At 40.2% G+C, this 22,344-nt stretch overlaps 1 protein-coding gene across 4 annotated transcripts in view; it reads left to right on the top strand.

Moving 5' to 3' along the window:
- Ten-m (teneurin transmembrane protein Ten-m) overlaps positions 1-22,344 on the top strand; it is a 525,552-nt gene that overhangs the window by 389,420 nt on the left and 113,788 nt on the right. For 2 of the 4 annotated variants that reach the window (XM_070305177.1, XM_070305179.1), the window contains one exon: positions 8,551-8,595. The exons of the other annotated variants lie outside the window; for them this stretch is intronic. In XM_070305177.1, the coding sequence (XP_070161278.1) occupies positions 8,551-8,595 (45 nt within the window). The remainder of the gene's footprint in view (positions 1-8,550; positions 8,596-22,344) is intronic. 4 annotated transcript variants of the gene reach the window in all.

Genomic DNA, 22,344 nt, shown 5'->3' with positions numbered 1-22,344 from the left:
GTAATAAAGATAGACGTGAAAGAATTGCCCCCCGTCGAAAGGACGAGATGTATCAATATGATTACATTTAACGAAGAGAACTCCGAGATTAAAATTACGAAGTCTAATCCTGTGAATGAATCTTCTCCGCTACAAAAGGATTAAAACGCCGGGACATTTATCACGCTGTCTAAGAAGCGAAAATAAAGCCGCTTCCGACTACCTGCGTTTATCGTTCTATTCTCTCGATCCGACGGCTCGATGCTTCACGCTAGAAAAAAATCTTCTAACTTATCGGAAATCTCGGTCTTCCCTTAATCCAGATGACACGAGCAACAAAAGCGCGCGCCAAGATAAGCATAATTCCGGTTACTCTCCAAGGGCTACTTTAAGGAGCCCGACGAAGGCCCCCGGGACTTAGGCCTAATGAAATTGTAAATTCGCTAAAAATGCAAATTCGCCAGTTTGGACATCGATCCGAAAGCAACGGGCGCGCACGCAACCCGCTATGTTTTATACGTACGAAAGCATCGCGAAGCATCTACCGCTCATTTGCATACACGCTCCGAACGGCGACGATTCTTCTGCGTCCTCTACGTGCCCGTTTCCTATATATCTCTTCTTCCACCGCCTCCCCCGACGACGATTAATTACCGCGAACTCTCGAATTGTTTTCTGATGCATTATGGGTGAATCGTACGATCTCGTAATATCATTGACAGAGATAGAGAATGCGCAACAATATGGAGAATGCAACAATATTTAAAATAATTTAAAAATACATCCTGACACGTGCGAAAAATAATAATTAATTATAATTAGTATTTTAATATTTTACAAACTAAAAAATGGACACTTGAATTTTTAGATATAAAATATATCTATACCTGAAAGTAAATTTGCTTGACACCTACGAAAAAAAGTGCTCTTTTCTTATCTTACATTAAAGGATATTTGAACACTTGAGAAAAATTTGGATATTTTATGTAATATTGGAAAAAACAATATATGGTTTTTCTCTTAAATATTCTTCAAATGTAAATACACACAAAGTGGATTGTTTTACATGAAATATTTACACGATTAAGAACTCGGTTCATCAATCATACAATTCTATGTATTTCGCAAGTTTTCAACTCTTATTTTTTTAGATATATATATTTGACACGTATGGAACCGTTTAGTCTCATCGTTTGCTGCGAATTGCAGTATAAATAAACCATAAGTGCGATGGAAATAGCACAATTCCGATGAAATATCGACGAGTCTGGGGATTTATATCGCAGGTCGTGTAGCATAGAACAATAGGTCGCAATAGTCGGATAAATTAACAGCACGTTGGACGTTGCTACTAAATATAAAAGGGAGGAGGCGCGTGCGGACTGTTTTCAATCCACGTGAAACTTCGACGTTACGACTCGTCGGTGGGGCTGGTTGACCCTTCAGCCGTGATTAAGGGCTTCGATTTATCGCGTGCACGTCCCGGCATTCCATGGAACACGGACCGCGAGGAAGGGCGGACGCGGGGGTGAACAAGGATAGCCGCGCGCCCTCCGGTAGTCTGGTTGATCCTTTATTTATTTCCTCGGTCCCGCTGTAATATTCATCGCGCAGAAATTGATTTGGAATTAGACCTCCTCTTAGACCTCCTCTTGGACCTCTCTCGAGTCTCCGGGTCGCTCTCGAGGGTATCAGCAAAGTCCCCGGCAAAAGAAATTACTTCTTCAAGTAGTCGTCGGAACCTCGTGAAAACAGCGTTTCTAGCTATTTTATAATTTCCTGGGGCTCGTTAATGTTGCTCATAAGTTGCGACGTAATAAAACGTACTGTGTGCTATTTCAAAGTATTATATGAAGGGTCCTACAAGTTTGAAAATAATTTATAATTCTTATAGTACTCTGTTTTTAATAAAAAGAGAGCTGTATTTATATCGTCGCGAGATAATAAATTATAGATCACCCTTCGTGTATCTTAGAAAATTAGAATCGAGTCCTTCAGAATCCTCATAAGCGGACCTCATCTCTCACTTTGTTAAAATAGTAACAGTAATTTTTACCAGCTTTTTGAAAATGTTAAATAAGATAGAAACAAATAATCTTCACGCATATTATCTTTTTACAAAATTTATTTATACAGTACAATTTATATCTAGAATAATCGATAGATTTCGAGATAAATAAAAATTAAGATAATAATTGTGAAAATACAAGCAACCAGTCTCTCGAGTCGGCGCGTATTAGCAAAATCATCCGTCGATGAGCGTCACCCCTTCGATCGTCGGACTCCGATGCCTGACAATTTAGCCGAAACGCCGTTGTCGGAAAGGGTGAAGGGGGTCAGGAAGGGGTCCACTCGGGCACGTAACGAAGGGACGTGGCAGCGGCGTGGTCAGCGACCCTCGCTATGCCGTCGCGGAGGGTAGGGTCCGAGATTTCTCTTGATAGGACGAGGCATTTTGTCAAGCGGCTAAAGTAATCCCAGCCACGCAGCCGATAGGTGGTGGTTTCCGCGACGCGCGCGTGCACGCACATACACGGCAAGAAAGCAGCCGCGTCGTCGTCTCGTAGAGTCGAGATCGTCGAAAAAGAGAAGGGTGGAATTTTCGTCGGTCGGCTCGCGTGCCGGAGCGGCGCACGCCACGCCGGGCTCCGTCGACGTTCCTTTTTCGGATCGGTCGATGACGATGGCGATGCCGTGCGCGCAACGAGCCGTCACACGACGAACGGAGGCCGACGACGGTTGGCGTGATTCCGAGCCCCGTAGAGACCACGCCGGATATAAACCTAACTTTATCGAAAAGGGAGAGAGAGAGAGAGAGAGAGAGAGAGACGTCAATGGCCCCGGAATGCCGCGCACGGCTTAAAATTCGATCAAAGTCGAACATCAGCCGAAAAGCTGACGGACGTTTCGCTGCGAGGAGCAAAATCATCGTCCTCGACGCCGGAGCACAAAAGAGCATTAATTGTGGACGAGAAAGTTGCACGTGGAGATTTCGTTTGATGGCGGCGGCGGCGAACGGTGCTTCCTGTGAAAGGAGAATCAGAACTCCATTAATGAATCAACCCCTCGGTCTTTCGAAAGCCTTTCACGATCTTACATCGCACGCGAGGGGAAGCTCGCATACCGTTCGAGCAGCGAGGAACGATCGATCACACGTGCGAAATTCGAGTTACGGTAACATCACATCGATAATGCACCGACGTGTTCCAACATATTATATTATGAGACTGTTAATGGAAAAGTGCGCGGCGCGGAGGGGGAAAGATTAGCCCTCGAATTCATATATCATTTTCTCCATTAACATGTATAAGCCGAACAAGCGGCTTACACAAGAAACGCGGGCGTGCAATATTGCGGCGGAAATGTAATTTCAATCAAATATTCGAAGCCTCTCGGTGCTTCAAATATAGCGATATGCGCATGTATATTAATAAAGACGCGCCATCATAAAGCGTATCTCTGTACGAGTTCTCGAGGATTAGAGATACTAAATGTTTCATAACTCGCTGCCGCCGTCGTCGACGCGATCGCGGGAAACGTAAATAATGTTCATCCTACGTACGTGGTTATTTGGAGAGGAGGAAGAAGTTTGAGAGAGTCAGCGTCGAGGAGCCACGGTTTCTCCGACGAGTTTTTGATTAGGTATGTCTCTTTACGCGGGTACCACCAACGTCGATAAGTACCACTTTCAAGTAACTTTTCCCCAGCCCCCGTCGTCGGAGGCTCGCCTATATACTCGGCCGTACGCTTCTCTTCCCTCCCTTCCTCCCTCCCACCCTCATCCTACCTGTCGCTAACTATCCGACCGAGTATCTGTCCGTCTCCCTCTCCCGCGAAACGAAGCCGCGAACTTTCTAGTCCCGCCGCAGCGGATGCCAGCTAACGAGCGACGTTAGACAGGATGCAATTAGCAGAAGTCCTCTTTTGAGGATACATGTCTCTTCTTTTCCGTACCGCGTCAACGAAAGTTCTGTCGCGGAGAGAGAGAGAGAGAGAGAGAGATAGGTGGGGGAGGAAAAACTCGGTACATCCCCAATTGAAAGTCACTTGGGCGCTCGTCTAATTTATTTCTTTATCCTCCTTGTCCGAATGCAAATGGCGGCGCCGCGGCGCACCATTTCCAACTTTTTTTCCAGCACCCGGTCTCTGTCCGCGTTCCTGGCACGGTCCCTTTGGGACGTTTGTTCGTTCCCATCTTCTCTCTCTCTCTCTTTTCCTCTCGCATCAGTATTCCTCTCATTTGTCTCGCACTGATTGTCCGGGAAACGTAATGGCGCAATCTCCTGAGCCGTCGAACGAGAAGCCGCACCAGTGCTACCGGCTGCCTCACTCGAACCGTTCGCCAAGTCACGTATTACACCTCGAACGACGAACTATGTACGTTGGACGGCTAATCAATTTCTTTTCGTACCGCAATCCTCGCGGCAATTAAGTCCCGATAGATAAAAGAGCGAACATACCTATACGCTGGTCTGGAAAAATGCTCCATTTGTCTGTCTCCCTCTCTTTCTCTCTCTTCCTCTTCCTCTTTCTCTTTCTCTGCTGCAAACGATGGATTCTAACGCCATTTAAAATACGCAAGCCATGGATAAATCGACGCATATTTTTTTATATACAGAGCGTTTCATCGTAACGTCTGCGCTTAAATGTGTATGTGTGCATCTGCGATGTATGTATATAAAAAAATAAGGTAAAATGTAAAAATCAAGGCTAAAGTTTTCTATCTTTCAGGAATTTTTTTAAAGAGATTTTTTTTTTCATATTACACAATTTTAAAGTAAAATATTCATATTTTAAATTTCGTTCAACAAACATCAATTTCAATTGCATTAAATAATACATTTCTGTTTCCGCAGATTCTGTATATTTCTTATAGACTTTTTGACTTTTTTGTTTTTTATAGCGCGATTACCGTGTACACACGAATGCACTCGGAATAAAAAAATACAAGTTGCAAGTTAATCGTCCAAAGTTGGTTGAAACAGCTCGCAATATATTTTAAATAGAAAGCATCGTTATTTGGCACAGAAATGCAGGGAACGATGTTGGCACGAAGAAAATTCGTAATTACGTGGTAATGCAGCGATAACGACTCTCGACGATTCGACGATTCGTGTGACGAAACTTGTCCATTAACGCGATCTCGCCCGGCGGCGAAAAGTTTTTTCGGCAGAAAACCGACGAAAAACTAGCGTACGCGCACACGTACGAATAATACGGGTTGCTCGTTTCTCTGAAAATTCCCAGGATCGAAATCGCTCTCGTGCAAACACGCCGCGACCCGTAATGACGTTCCCGAATCAGAACACGGATGACCGAAACGAAACGCATCGCTCGCTACACCCCGATTCGCATAGTTCCGTGCGTGCGCCCACGCACACGGACGCGCGCGAGCACAAAATCGTGCGTGTCTCCTCTACGCGAGCATCGCGTTTAACGTCGGAGGGGATCACGGACGACTAGTTCGCGTTAAGGGTCACGCTCGATCGCATCCTACTTGCACTCACACGCCGGTCAATGCACGTCCGTGGAACGGAGCAATAATTTCTGATCCCGGGGCAGTCGGATCGGCGGCGTGTGCGCGGAGGAGGAGGAGAATGGCGAGCGATGACGAGAGGATACATCTCGTGCATCTCGTGGGACGGGATGAGGGACGGGAGGGAAAGGAGAGAGGCACCACGGACGCGTGGGAGCAGAAACAGATTCCTCGACCATAACCGGTTCGCACACGCCGCTCACGATCCCTCGCGCGAGTTTACGTTGCCCCGGGTTAGGTAAGTTACTCTGGACACGGGGTTAAGTAACCTTCCAGGTCGGAACGAGAAAAAGTCATCTCGAGAGAGCCGTCCTAAGCGCCTCCCGGCGCCCTTCATCGATTTATCTCCCGACTTTTGCCGTGATCTCGGAATTGCGTCCGCTTTTCGAGCACGGTACTCGCATAATAAGTATGATAAGTTATAGTACACGCTCTTCTTGAAATCGGTCAACGTGTAAATATAACGTTTAATAATTAGTTCACACATGACCGACATTGGCTTTCTAAATACGCGACCATACCTTAATGTCAATTAGTAATCATTTTTAATGCGGTCAATGAGATCCTTTTTTTTTTTTGTTTTTTTTTAATAACTTATTTTGAGAGCATCGTACATATATGGTACATATACACACATTATACTTTCTCGATTCCGATTATCCAGAAATGGCACGTATCGAGAAGCGAGCGTCGTTTCGAGAACGACTCGTTATGACTTATTAATGTCTCCATTTGAAGTCAAGAGAAGGAGGGAGATGCGCGTTTATACGGAAACGCGTATGTATCGAAGTATCGGAATTTCTCCGAGGAGTAACTAGAAGGGAGGAAAATGGTATGGTGGTTTCCAGAAAGTCGAGAGAACGAAACCGATCAACCGACCGACCGACCGCCCGTCCGTCCGTCCGTTCGTTCGTCCGTCTCGCAGGTCGAACGATACCCATAGAACGGAGCGCGTGCATCGATGCCGCGTAAGCAATATTGATCGAACGGGGATGCATTACGGGGTGACCCAGGAGGAGGCGGCGGTGACTATGGGGGCTGCCGCGGCACCGGGGATGGCCGGGACCGAACCCGGTGCGCACCGAGCTTCATTACACGACTGAACCGAAAGGCTGTATGATCCGACGAGAGACGAGTCTCGCGTTCTGTCATCTTGCGTCGCACGCGCCTCTCTCTCCGTCCCCGCTGCATCTCTCGGTTCGTTCTCCATTTCTCTTTCCGTTCTTCGGCCGTTCTCCGGCTTCGATCACTTACTCTTACTATCTCCTCCCTCCCCCCCTCCCTCCCTCTCTTCCTTCGTCCAATCTCCCCCTATTTGCATCCGGCTCCTGCCTGCCTATCTCTCGTTTACGGCTTACTCTTTGCCAACTCCGCACCGACTATCGACGCTTCACGCTTGATCGCCAACCCTTCCTCTGTCTACCCACCTTACCTCTTTCCTCTGACCCGTGCGGTCAATGAGATCCATGCCCAAGATATTAATAGGCATAGTTTGCGAAGTAGATGGGTTTCTCGCAGACGCGAGACGCGCGCACAAAAGTACGTTCGTGAGATGCGGTCGGCCGGGAACGCGAAGCGGTCTCGGAGCCGAACGAGCTTTCGATTAAATTATCGACACGTTATTCCACTTACGCGATGCTATAGTCCCGCGCGCACGCTATTTCCCATTTTATCTGTGTAACGTGCTCTCTCTCTCTCTCCATCGTGATTGTCATTATAATATGAAATTTCGACGCGTAAACAGCGCGCCACTTGATACTTCATTATATAATAACCCGATGCAATAATCCACTTAATGTCACTGTTTAATAATAACGTTGAAAATTATCGAGTTTTGGACAAAGCACCATTTTACTGAGTGCTGCAAGTATGTCTCGCAAGAGAGCAAATAATATGACAAATTTCTATAACGTGTCGAAAAAATCTTTACAGCTGTATCGTTGCAAAGCAAAATACAATTTTTTTAAATATTATAATTTTTTTAAGGATTATTAATGGTCTATAATATACAAATATCTCGAATTAATTTCTGTTTCTAGCTCATTCGTGAACAGAGTAAAATTAGATAAACATATCAGAAAGCTACGGAAATTGTTCTTATCGTTTATGACAGAGCACGTTGAACTACATAGTATAATATAATCTCGTTTCGCTCCTTCTCGACACTCCGATCTCACAATCAATTCGGATTCCATGCTCGATGAAGCACAATTGACTCTTGGCGATGTAGCGTAGTCTCATCTTGTTACACAAAGCGTATATACATAAATCTTAAAATATATAAACTTTTTCCCGGATTGTATTTCACGTAACTTTATGTAACAGGGAAATTGATAATCTATTTACGTTTTTAACTTTTAAAATAATTTTTCTTTAACTCTCGTGAGATTTCCAGGTTAATTAATAAAATTTTAGTAATACAAGTACTATTTAAACTACGTTATCAGCTTACTGTTAAATTCGGTCTCCATCTTTCTTTTGTATTATTCTGTTAGCTTTTATATTTTTACTACATTTGACGATATCATATATTTCTTTTGTTTCTTATATATATATATATATATTTTTTTTTATTATTATATTATTTTTAGATTATTTCTATGCTTTTATTTTTTTCTCTTCTTATTATTTTTTGTTTTATTTTCGGTTATTTTTCCTACATTTTCTATATTTCATATATATTCTCATATATATATTTTGTGTACATGTTTTTAAAATTTTTATCTTATATTTTATCTTACATTATTTTCTTATATCTTATATATGTATATTTGTATTCTTAAGTGAATATATTTTAAAACAGAGAGTAAGCTACTACTATTATTTTCCCAGAAAAATTTCATCTTTTCCCATTAACCTTTAACATTTTATCGCATTAATCTTAATCGAGCAAGTGGAATCGTGACGAGTCACTCCGCTTTTAATAATTGATACACCGTTCTCTCGATCCTCATACGCGATTCGCGTAATTATCGATATAGCGATGTATATCTCCGCGCATTTAGCCTTCCTGTTTTACGTCTCTTTTGTTACAGTAAATCGAGGCGACGGAATTACGCCGCGCTTCGTCACAGACATCGGTATGTATACTGTACATATACACAAACGCGGTGTGGCGCATCCCTCATCACTCTGCCTGATTAATTCATTGCGCGAAGTGCGGGGATATGCAACTGTAGAGTGCTAAGGGGGTGAGAGGTACAAGAGATGGGCGATACATAGCATAGTAGCAGCGTACCGATGTAAAGAGGTGGAGGAGAAAGTGGTGGTGGCGGTGATGGTGGTGGAAATGTTTGACGCACACGGGATACCGGGCTCGGTCGGACGTTTTGATTCAATGCTGCCTGGACGCATTGATTAAATGACTTCAAATTAAAACGGATAGCGCGGCAGGTGCGCGAGGGTAGCAAATATCGGCGGAGGGATGCGAGAGCGGGGGCGCAAAGCCACACCAAGTCGCTAACTTTGAAACCTCTCGTATGGCCTCGGTTGCGCAATGAAAACACGAGTGTGTGCGAAAATCCCGACACGTGCACGTGAATTCGTACATCGCGAAACAAAAGTGTTTGCGCTAAATCACGATGCTTTGGCGTGAATGTTTACCGTTACTAGTTAAAAAAATAAATGTCTGAAAAATGTGCAGGAAAAATTTTAAATCCATCCTCGCAATCTCTTATTGAAATATGAGTCGCGTAATTGAAATATCGGCTCTTGTTTTGATTTGCCATCATTCCAGAGTGAAGGCGAGAGATGGCATATAATTAATCCGATCTCATTTTACGGAAATGTTTTATATTATTCAATTAAAATGAATGTGATGAGCAGGACTCTTTCTTTAATGACACGCGCGATCAAAAATCATGTTCGAGGCGAGCATACGAGGGGCGTTTTTTCCATGGGGGAAAGATCGATCCGTGCGGCCAGAGCGCGCCGCTGCTTCCGAGTCGCCCTCTAGAATTCTGCCCTTCCGAACGTCAATTCCTTTTCTTCTTCGTTCTCTGACGTTAGTGTGCGCGGTCGGTCGATATTCCACCTTGCGTCTGTCTATCACTCAAAAAGATCCTATCTGCCAGAAACGCGACGACCTACTTTGGCGCCGGCGGCGGCGAGTCATGCGATATCGGCTTGTCGAGAAGCGATTTGTACTACTACGAGTACTTCCACATTATTACGTTCCGGAGGTCTAATCACGCTAGATTTTAAATTACTCCAATCGATTTCTGGAATTAATTAAGAGAGAGGAGGAGCGAAGTGACGCTGCGTTGCAAAAAAAAAAAAAAACCCGATATATTCTCGACGGTTTTGTACCAAGCTGACACCGAGATATCCTAAATGAAATTTTTTTCTCATGTGCGTTTATCGTATTTAAAATTCATAATTACGCCGGATATCTATTTCGCTTTATTATTCCAGTTAAAAATAAAGAAACTGGAATCGAAGTGCAGATATTTCTGCATTACTGTTCCAAATTGTTCTACATAATCTAATAAGTGCTGCAATACTATATAAGATATAATTATCCATACTACTACACGTATATTTTTCGGCAAATATAGTAAGAATATATTTGCATATGCTGAGTTTGATACTGATTTAAATACGCGCGTAATTAAAAGAAGTAGGAATATCGATATATTCCTATTTCTTTTAGTTGTACGTTTAGCTTAAGAAAAATAACCAAAGTCTGCTCGCTTTAAGTTTTGAATATCTTTGTAATCTCGATAGAGAATATTACATCTAATCAGAATTATTTATTTTTAACAATATTTAAATATATAAAAACGATATACAATACGATAAATTATTACCCGATATAATATGAGCACGATTATCAGATGTATATCCGATTATCGCGAGAGACTTACACGAGATTTGCCTGCTCTTTGCAACTGATTACACTAACAAGATCCTAAACCATTTATACTCGTAGCAATATTTTAATAAGCACAAGTCAAATTCTGCGCACGTTTCACAAACACCATTCAAATCCATTTACGCTGGACACGGTCGCGCAGATATTTCGAAAAATCGCTCTCGGCAACGAACTAGTGCTCGCGCTACGCGGATGAAACAGAGAGTCCCGGTGTAATAACGTTAATCTCAAAACTCTGTGTATTAAGCCCTGAACGATATATCCGCGTCCCCGCGCCCGTCGGCAACGCGCACGGTAATATTCGCACCGTTTTATAGAGATATCGAGTTAATCTATCGAGGTAATAATTTTCTGCTCGCCGCACGCGTGCGAGAGAGAGAGAGAGAGAGAGAGAGAGAGCAAGACAGAAAGAATGAGAGAGAAAGAGCGTATCGCTGCGAATCGTCGACACCGCCGTTCGCTAACGAAGCATTAGGATATCAGTTTTGTGAAAAGCAAAGTTTCCGCGCGTATCCCGCGGAATATCCAATTTTCCCATCCACAGAACGCACCTCCATCCGTCTGCGTCCTTGGATGCAACGGCGATACCGTAACGGCATTATATTCGCTCTCGCCGTTCGATCATTCGCGTGCCAGATATTAATCCCGCTTAATCGCATTATAGAGCTCGCGGCTACGCATGTATCGATGTAACCTGCGAGAGAATGTAACCGATCACCACAGGTTACAATACACGATGAAGCGAATGTATTATCGTAAGATGGGATTAGATTGCACTCACAGGAGTAACTTTACGCGACGATCATTAGGGAGAGAGAAATAATAATTTGTTGATAGCTACATAGTTTATATATACAGAATGTTAAAAAAAAAAAAAAAAAAAAAAACATTCAATATCTATATGGTAGATAGGACACACCGTACTGTTGTAAGTAAAAAGATCTTAGTAAACATAGGTCGGAAGCTCAACCGTTTCTGAGATATGAACATTTTTGTATATTAGCATCATGATTGACTTACTGCCTTTTACGTTTAACATTAAATGATTTTTTTTTCAACACTTTATATATGTATTACAATATATATTAATCTATCTTTCTCTCCTTTTTTTTGAAATCAGATGTATGAATGAATCTTGATTTTACTTAAAAGACTCGCCGGAAATTTTGATTTAAAAAAGAGATCCTAGCTTCTTTGATATACTGGGTGGTTTTAAAACCTACCTCTGATGCAAAGTTGCGTCTGTCGATGCGATCTAACTCGATTTTACGGTATCGCACGTATGTGACGGTGTAGCACGAAAGTTTCAGCCCGCGAAAACGAATTACTTTACGCTAGGGGATGAAGTAATAACGCTGATGTCGGGGTTGCTATGTGGCCATGTGATACAACGTCGTGCGCGAATGTAGCTGCGGACGGACGATGAATGGGCTCTTTGATCTGCATTTGCTTTGTATAACGCTAAGAGGGCGCAGCCGATATATGGGCGCATCGTGCATCCATCCTCCGTTAGGTTGTCTGATTACACGAGTCTTTTCTGTGTAAAGAGACTCCTCATGGACTCTGCATTACGATTTGTACGATTAACCACTGACACCGCGGTTCGTTCGTTACTCCGATACGAGGCAGAAAGAACGACAGGGAATCAATAGCATCGTAGTTAGGAAAAGATCAGCTAATGCTGATTACTGTCGGCATCAGTCGGCATTATGAGGGATGGATAAAAAGAGGCGTGGTAGCGAGGATTAAATGCGAAAGAGATTACGGCAGAGTCAAGTGTTTAACGATAATATTAAAATATAATATTAATTTTATTTACACGCACACATGTAGTACAATTTAATTACAATCTGAAAAAACAAATTTTTTTTTCCAGAAGAAGATTGAAGAATTTTTGTCTAATTTAAAAGTTGTCCCTAAAAAATAATATTAAGTATCTATTTTTTATTATTTATCTACATAGAGATTGAAAATATTTATCTTTTTATGGATTTAAAGAAAGAATTGCAGCTCGATTATTTTTTTAAATTGAAAAATCTGCTAGAAATTGATGATATTATCAAGCATAGCAAAATAGAAAAACAAATATTCTCTTTAATAAAAATCTACATTTTTCAATCGAGTTTAAGAATAAATGCTATAATAAATTATAGCATTGAGAGAGAGAGAGAGATGGTACTAAAGGTATTTCCTATAGTCAATTCGGCAAATTTCTTCAATAAGGCTACTTCGGTTTACTACTCGGGCGATCGATTATATAATTAAGATAACTAAGTTATAATATAATCACCCTTTAATCTCCTTGCATTGGCTGCGTGCAGGTCAACCGGTGGTTTATCACCGCGATGCTGACGGGACTGAAATCCATCAAGCGCCATTGCGTCGATGGAAACCATTGCTGTTAGTTTCCTAAGCAACCGATAGCAGGTCAGGATTAGGTCGGGGCGCGGGTTAATGCTTGAGGATCGCGTATGTTGTGTGTGCGATGAGAGGCAAACGAGAGGCGTAAGAAGAGAGAGAGCGCGCGCGCGAGAGGGAGAGAGAGAGAGAGAAAGGGAGAGCGTAACTGTGGCAACCGATGATAGAGATCGATCTTTCGCGCGTAAATAATTGGATCGCGGTTACTTTGTGTGACAATAACTCCGGTTGGTAGTTGGCTTAATAACCCGATGCCCGATATCCAAGATGGTCTTTCGGGAGTCGTACGTTATACATCCGTTTGAATATATTACGTAATTCGATTGCATTCTATATGTTTATCGATTGTACTCCGCGAATATCAAAACCTTCAAGAGCCATTTGCAGAGAGATATTAATTAAAGAGAGAGATACATAGCTCGTACAAAAATTCAAGAGTTACGATCAGAAGGAGAACGAATAACATAAGTTTCATTATAATTGGCATTAATTTATCAAGCTCATTGAAGCAAATTAATTAGAAATTTTTGTGAATTTACATTTATACGTAAAAAATACTTTTTAATTATTTTCCTACTTATAAAACCGTTGTTTATAGATGATTTTCTCTAATTACGTTCAGCACATCGAGTATTGACCGATTTTCTGTGTGCCACGTTCTATATCGACCTGCCAAGTTCAAATGCATGTTGCTATTCCTGTAATGTCAGGCAACCAAATCCAACACAATTACCAATACGTGCGAATGGTGCCAATTATTAATTATCCGGATTGACAGATACAAACGAAACAACGATCAATCGGACAGAGCCTTCGAGAAAGCACGTATTCCAACATACACAAGACGATATTTTGAAAATGTCTTGAAACATTTATCTTGTAATATCTCGTAATCTACGTAAATATCTCTCAAATATATTTCCGCGGATTGAAATTTAAAATGAGATGTAACAGCAAAAAAAAAACGCAAGACATGTGAAAAATCGCGCGTGAAATAGCTGCTTATGTGAAGCATTCTATTTATATGAAATAAAAATGATAATAAAAAAATTATTTGTCGATTATTGAATATCGACAGGAGTGCATAAAACTGTCGTGTATCAGTTCTATTATTGAGAATTAAATCAGAATACACTGAAGTTGGAAACGTGAAAATGAAAGTTTCACGTTAGTTCGGTGAATTGAATTTCAAATATGTATCTTGCTGTCATGAAATGCAGCGGTCTATCTTTTCCTTCCACACACACGTTATAGTAGCATACAAATTTCCAGATACTTGTCATAGAAGAACGCGTACGTGCGCGGAAGAATGTTTGCCTAAGAAAATACAAGATTGATATCGAAATATAAATATTATTAATTAAAATATTTTAAACAATATGTGTATTTCTTTTTATATTCACATTTTTTTGTAAAAGCAATGTTTCGATTCTGGCTTTGGCAGACTTCCTTATTACGAGCGCGATTTCTTTGTCGCGTTAACTTTCGCAACGAACCCCATCGATTATAAATGATTTAGAGATCGGAGAAAAAAAAATAACAATGCCATGATAAGGAACGTCAGCCACTAAATTAGTCTGAGCGTCGTTCGAGCGATTCGATATGAATGCGCCTTTCGGGCAGCCAACTATTGCCGAGAACTGGCCGTGCTGGAGGTCTTCTAAAAATACGCGAAAAAAGCGGTGAATCTTCGCGGTGTATTCGTCGACAAAAAGGATTTTAATTTCCGGTGAGAAAGACAACCGAGAGAGCTGCCGGTACAGTTGCGCACTCGGCCAGCCTCAAACAAAATATTACTACAGCTCGACGCGCTTCACGGCGCAGACCGCGACTTTACCTTCTGTCTTCCATCACGCTCGTATTTCGATTTAGCAGAAGGTTCTCATATTCTTCTGACTAATAGTCATTTGCGACTCGACTCATTCGAAGTTCTTCATCTTTCAAAATTACTCGTACAACGAAACAACGATCGTAATTAAAACGCTATGTCGATACAAAGGAATTTTTAAAGCTTTCTTGTCGATCTAATTGAACTAATTTTATAATATTAGAAAGAAGTTTATGAGAAGATATTTTAAAATAATTTTAGTAAAAAATGGGGGAAGCGTGTGTTTTTAAAGCTATCTATTTTATTAGACTTTCTTTATGTCTTGTAGATTTTATCAATACAGTTTTAATATTTTTACTTACACATTACATTATATTTTTTTGCCCTCGTGACTGTTACGATCTAATTTTTAGCTAGCGCAATTCACTCGAGGAAACAAATGTAGAGTTGAAAACGTCGGTACACACTTGAATACGAAATATCTTGTATTGAATAAATTAAGATACTGCGAAGAGTACGGTTTTTCTCGATACACTCGGGAGGAACGTGCTTCAGTTTCATTCTGAAAAACAAACACGATAGCTCGAGTGGTGTATATCGTAGCGAATTTTTCGTATACCGATCCTCATCTTTTATAACGGCCACGGCCGCTCGATCCTCCTCGCGCGATTATCCTCGAATACTTCTTGCCCGGCTTTTATACAACTCGGCGAATAAACTTTTGTCTTCTTTCTCTTCTCGTAACTCGGATTCCGTAAGACCACTTAAGTCGAAGCAACGGCGAGTCGTCGGTGAGGGCAGCGACATGAGAACTACTTTTCCGCGATTCCACGATTCATCGTTGTCGTCGTCGTCGTCGTCGTCGTCCGCTATATAAGCGTGCCTGTGGCAGGAAGCGTTACGATGCCGGGCAGGCAGAGAGCTAGAAGAAATGGAGGAAGACGAAAAGATATTTGTGCCAAGTTACGGAGAAGGACGACGACGCGCGAAGAGCGTCCTGCTGACTCGGCTCGCTCCGAGACGAGTCGACGAGAGAAACCTGGAAGTTCGTCTCGTCCACCTTCCCGCGTCTCCATTTTCGTTTCTTCCTCTCCGTTATCCGGATACCAGTGTCTCTTTCGTATATCGTGACGGTACTGTCCTTCGTCATCTCCGCCTCGATGTCAGGCTTCCCTCTCCCGCGGGATCGACGTAATCCTCTTCCATCATTTCACGACGATGATATAAAAAGAGTACTTATGTCGGTTCAATTATGGAGACTCGCGTCAATAAAAGCGCACCGCAGTCCTATACTTCCTTTCCGTCTCCGCGTTTTCCTCGCGCTCATTTCAAACGTCTTGCGAATCAAGAGCGAAACTTTTATCAGAGCGATGATAGAAGAATGAGCGAAATCGTGTCGAGAAAGTATTCGCGATGTATAATTCACAAGTGAAATTAACTCAATGTCGCTTTACTTTTCATGTGGAAACGCAGAGAATGACGTTGCAAATTTAAAAAAAAAAAAAAAAAAAAAAAAAAAAAAAAAAAAAAGTATGATTATTCAGTAAAAATTCGTATATATAAGCGATTTTAGTTATGTATAGTATATGTTAATTTATTTTTAGATTTACTAATTAATTATATGTTGACAGAAGTCTAATAGATTTCTGAGATATGAAATATTGAACGGAATTTTTTAACGACGTCAATTAATAGGCGTATCTCGAAAAATATTCACTTGATTATTCTTATAGTCCGTCATCGGAAGTCTTATCTGCGTGGTGTTGGAGACCGGGAGGAAACGATAGTCTTTTAATCAGGATACAATAGGACGACCACATCGAGAGTCGCGTATGCGAATGCCATCGCAACAGTTGTCGTTAATCATTCCGTATATTGCCGGACAAAGCATCTATCTAACACCTAGAACCTCTACGTTATTAATAAGAGCAGTAACAACGACGATCGGTCACTTTACTTCATGTAATTTCACCAACTACTAATTACATTGCTATCTACGTTTATCGACTTGCTAATTTATCACTGACAAATCGGGTTCTCAAATGACGTACATAATTTTATAAAAGTGATTGTTTTTAACGAAATATCATTTCTAAATGACATCGTTTTTATTTTTAAGAATTTAATAGCGTGTCCTTAATATCGTAAAATATCTTATATCGTAAAACATCGAATAAAGGAAGAAATTATTTTTACTTTATTATATACTATTTTTTCTAAAAATATTAATTAGTAATTTAATTAAATATATATATATATATATATATATATATATATATATATATTTAGTTCTTTTCTTAAAATTATTTTATGATAAGCTTAGATCAATATACGATTACATTTCTATTTTGCATGAAAGAGAGAGAAATAGAGCTAAAAAAATTCTTCTTTAAAACTCTTTTAAAAAAATTTCATATTATACGATCGATATAAAAACTAATAATCAAGATATATAATTCCGGAAAAAAAAAACATGAATTGAAAAGCTCAATCGGAAATCCATTGTATTATTACCTCTAATAAACTATATTTTTTATATATTACATATTTTATATATATTAATTTATTAAGCGTACACCGTTTAAATTTCTTGCTACACTTTAATTAGATGATTACAAATTTTCCGATACGCTGCGCTTTTAAATCTATTTAAAGTCTTTGATTTTATGCAATTTTGCCCCTTTTAAAAATCAATGAAATTAATTGAAAAACTAAAAATACATTATCATAGTAACATTTTGCAGACATCCTGAAAAAAAACCGGAATTAAAGATATTCAATTTTTTTTTAGAGGCAATTTTTCTGCAGCTTGTAACGATTGTTATCCCGTACAGTTATATATCGCGCGGCCGTGAAATAGAATATATTTGCGCGCGCGCGCGGAGGGGGGAGGGCACGGATCATTACGAAATATTGATAATAAAAAAGCGGGAACGAAATGGAGCGCGTAGAGAATTTGGACGACGCGTCAGGTCGATAAATAATATCGGCGCACCGTAAAACGCGGAACTGGGTAAAAACAATCGATGAACAATTCCGCAACATCTGCGCCACTTCTCTGTGTGTACGTGACCGCATCAAACCCGATAGCTAACAAAGCGGGAGAATGCTCCGTGCGTTTACACGTCTGCTCACAGCCGGAGGCTGTATCGGACGTCCACCTCTCCCTTTCTCTCTCTCCCCCCCCCCCCTCTCTCTCTCTACATATATATATATATATATATATATATATATATATATATATCTGCGTTTTCCACCCGAAAGGTACCTGAAAAGCCTACGTCGCGGCGAATTTCAGATAATAAGCGCGACACTTCCGGTCAGGCTCGGAGCGCGTTCTAGTTTCCGGTCCATAATTAGTCGTTATCCGGGTGAAAGATAATTAACTGATAAGAGCAACCGGACGAATTCGGGACATAGAGAGAGCGCGATTCGTATGAAAATGGCGATATCGGGAGGCCAGCATTGGACGGAGATGCTAACGATATTCAATATTAATGAAGCAATCTCAATAGTCTCGCCCCGATACTCCGATACTTTAGCATCGACACTTTCCGTCTGATACTTCAAAAGTATCGACAGTCTCTTGTCATTATCATACATAATCAACGTACGTATTGATTACACACACATATATATATATTATTATGATCGTGGACCGAGATGATAGTGTCTATTCTTTATATATGTAATGTAATTTTTATATTCTATTCTTTACAGAGAAATTAATTTTGAATTACATATAACAATTATTTTATAATTATGAAGTTTGTATAATTTTTATTTAAAACACTGTTGATACTTTTATTCCATTAAATAAAGGCTAGATTTATATTTTTTTATATTGATATGGATATTAATATTTTTATATCGATATAGTATAAGTAAAGGAGAAGGCGCAACGTAAGAGAAAGAGATCCCAATAAGAGAGAAAGAGATAGCAGAATCGCAAACTGGCGCCTCTATTAATGGCACGCGGCTGCTGCGCTTCGTCGTACATCATGATTTTATTTTTCCGGCTATCTCTCCTTCGGCAGCACGCGCTTCCTTTCATCTCGGCCTCGCCGAGAAACGATGAAACCATTGCACCGTCCACCGTTCGGTTTCCTCGCGACCTCGAGAACGTCGTAAATCGTTCGGAGACGCGAAGACGGAGGCACGCGTCTTTCGCTTCTATTCGCGGATGCAATGAAACTGCAATGAGACTGCAATGAGACGGCGCCTAAAGATGGCTAGATATTTTTAGATTAACGGAACAAACACAATTTATTTCCGATATTGCTGATTAGTTGCATCTATCGATAAAAGAATCTTTTTTTTTTCCTTTTTTTTCCCTTTTTTTTCCCCCAAATAGATACATAAGCGTATAAATTATTCGTATTCATAGAAATTAATTATTATACACATAATTATTTTTTTACGCCTTTTTGCGACTTGAAAAAGAATTTTGTAAATTTTTATTTTCTGTCCCTTTTTTATTCTTTTTACATCATTTTCTATGTTGTAAATAGTTTATTGAAACTTGAGTATATCTTTAGTCAATTTGAATTGGATGAAACGAATAAAATTGCTTCTAATTTCTGAAAACGAAGAATATATATTTTCGATTACAGAAGATGCATGGAACAGTTTATATTTGACACACATAATTAATGGCTGAAACATTGCGAGTACATGTTCGAGTCGGCCGCTATTGTTGCTGATATATACGTCCTGCTAGTGCGAAATAAACTTAACTCGCGTCGTTGAGCGGAATAAATTACGGTTTTATACTTAGCTGAGGGAATAGACGAATGTAAACCGCTGCCTGTCTGCAAGTTCGCTGATAAACGCAGCTGTTATGGAACTTGCACGCAGTAACAAAGTTTATCCGAGTTTCTACGTATTAATCGGATAGTTTGTCGGGGAGTTGGGTTGGTTAATTAGTCAGTTACTCGATCACCGCGTTATCTTTTATGATTACTTCTTCCTCCGTCGGCCAACTTTTATCCGATATAACAAGTATGTTTCGTGTAAAAATATCATATCGTCTCTAAACATTCCACGATGCTCGATAAACTTCTCTCGCGTTGAAGAACATTCATAGGTCGCAGATTAAAATATCACGAGGTTAAATCGCTTCTGTGGTGTGTGTATAAACTTGTGATAAAAATAAACATTTTAATTAATCTTTTTGTGGCAAAAATCTTTTTTTTATTTCATGTGTGCGATACAAAATAAATAAATTTATTAAATAAATAAATTTACAAAATAAATAAATTTATTAAAAAAGGGGAAAGCTTCGTATACCGAAAGTTTCTTAAAGTCGATAGAACAGGATGTTATTGTCAGAACACATCATTGTTATAAAATGCCGCAAGTAAGTTCGCCTTTTTAGCACTGTGACACACATAGGATATGATCAAATGGATATTAGTCACGACAATTCAAGGAACTGATTTATATAATAGAGATGAGGAATGTTTCATTATCTTTACGTATATTACCGTTGTTTATAAGTTTAAAAAATACTGCGATTTCTCATATTCTAACTTTTTTTGGCAGCCAAAAAAATATATGAATATTAATATATATAATTTTGTCTGGAATATATGTAAATTATCATGATTAAGTACAGAATACAACGTCGTTTAATATCGAGTTGTAAATTGACAGTGATATTAAAATAAAGAATATTAAATGGATGCAGAGAAAAAGATTCGATGTTTCGCGCAATAAAAAAAAAAAAAAAAAAAAAAAAAACCGATTGCTTAACACATCTATTATTTTGTACTTACTGGCACTTGGAATTTTCCCAACGAGTACGTACACCGGTCAGGAGATATCGGGTGCAATATACTCTTCCTCCACTCTCTCGGCGCGCGCGTCTAGGTGAAATTTATTTTTAATTAACGTGCAAATGAAATGCACCGACCGGCTAGTACTTCTTGCTTATCGGACGCACCACTCGCGGTTGTTGATAACGCGCGTGGCCGCGAGATTATTTGCATCCCGTGAGCAAGCGCGCAAATCGATTGTCCAGGAAGTGACGTCGTCATCGCATCGAGGAACGATAGCGTCGAATAGTTTCTCTCGAGAATCGTCCGGAAGCCATGAGTAATGACAGAATCGAGGAATTGGCGATGATCGCTATTCATGATTCGTGGAAAATATAAGATTGCTTTAAAATTTTGTCGGTTATCAAAATTTTACGCACAAAAAATCCATATCGCGTATATAAAAAGATTAAAACATGTTTCAGATACGATTGACATTTGTTACATTTGTCTAATCGGATTGAATAGATGATTCTCTCTTGTATTCGTTGAAAAATTTAAAAATGTCTTGTTTCTTTCAAATAATTAATCGTACAAATTCTCGGGAATTGTTTATATATTATGTAAGATTATCTTGTTCTGTTAGTGTACAAGTAGCGAATAAATTGCGTTTTATATCGGACAAATTTGACAGTGAGGGCGGGACGAAGCATGTAATGGGAAAAACGAACCTGCTGTAGAGAGTAGATTTATTACATCCGAAGCGATTACCCGCCGGTCTTCTAAAAAGAGAGTATTTTTCGTGTAAAACAGACACGACAATGTCCGACCGGCGGCATTTCCCACGAAGGGAGCATTCACTCTGTCGCTGATAAAGCGTTTTACCCGCGAAATTGATTTAGTTAGTCGAAAAACTGCCGCCAAATGGCATCCTCGTAGCGCGGGGGTAATACGGACGCCTATATTACATTAATTAACGCCACACTGATACGTGCGAAACGCGTATCCACGGCCGTAATGTTAACGCATTAAATCGACCATTTCCGGTTGATTAATCGACGATTGATGACCCTGCGCAGACTACATGCGTAATAAACTGATTTAGGATGATAGGTACTAACACGTAAAGCAAGTCGAAATGGATATGCATGATGTTCCACGATGCTGCCGTGAATTACTAGACACGCAACTATACATCGAATAATTGCTCGCAGCATGTTTAATCGATCCTCTAGATGTCTAGATATTCATTCTGCTTCTCAAATCTTTCGACATTTAAAAATACATGAAATATGTGAAGAATAAGATAATTTTATTTTTGATTACAATAAAGACTTAAGAACGTATAAAATATACGAAAAAGAGAGAATAGTTGTAATTAAAACAGAAAATTTCTCGATAAAATCACGGATATACAACGGACGAAGGTAAAAGAAAGCAACGACGTTTCTCTTTGACTGAAAGAAGCTCATTTGCAAGGCAATTAAGCTTATTCAGCAAATTAGGCGCGTATAACCAAGTCGGGTATAGTTCGATGGTTGCAGATTGCGTCAGTTGTTACGCCCGCCATGCCCTTATTATACAGAATTATGAATTTTTGGAGGGGGAGGCGGCGCAGGAAACGCAGCACGCCGACGAGAGATAGCTTAGCTGAAGCTACGATGGTGATAGCTGTTTAACCGGGCACCCAGATGACGGGGAGGGGGAAAAAGAGGGCATCTCTGCATTTCTGCTATTTCTCTCTTTGTTTCTCTTCCTCTGTCTCTATATCTCTCTTTCTCTCTCATACAACGCGGCGTTTATACCCAACCCTTTGCCTTAGGTCGTAACCTTCCGGCGTGTCGAGGTAAGCAGACCGTACCAGAAACGGCTGCAGCTGCAACGTTGCTGGCGCTAGCGTCAAACGATTTCCGTTCTGGCGATTAATCCTCGAAGAACATCCGCCGATTTTCTC

This window comes from Polyergus mexicanus, unplaced genomic scaffold (assembly GCF_030449975.1).
Source record: "Polyergus mexicanus isolate NDT 795.1 unplaced genomic scaffold, iyPolMexi1.0 SCAF_12, whole genome shotgun sequence".
Lineage (NCBI taxonomy): Eukaryota > Metazoa > Arthropoda > Insecta > Hymenoptera > Formicidae > Polyergus > Polyergus mexicanus.
The sequence above is the reverse complement of the archived record's forward strand: the minus strand, read 5'-3'. Positions and strand labels throughout refer to the sequence as shown.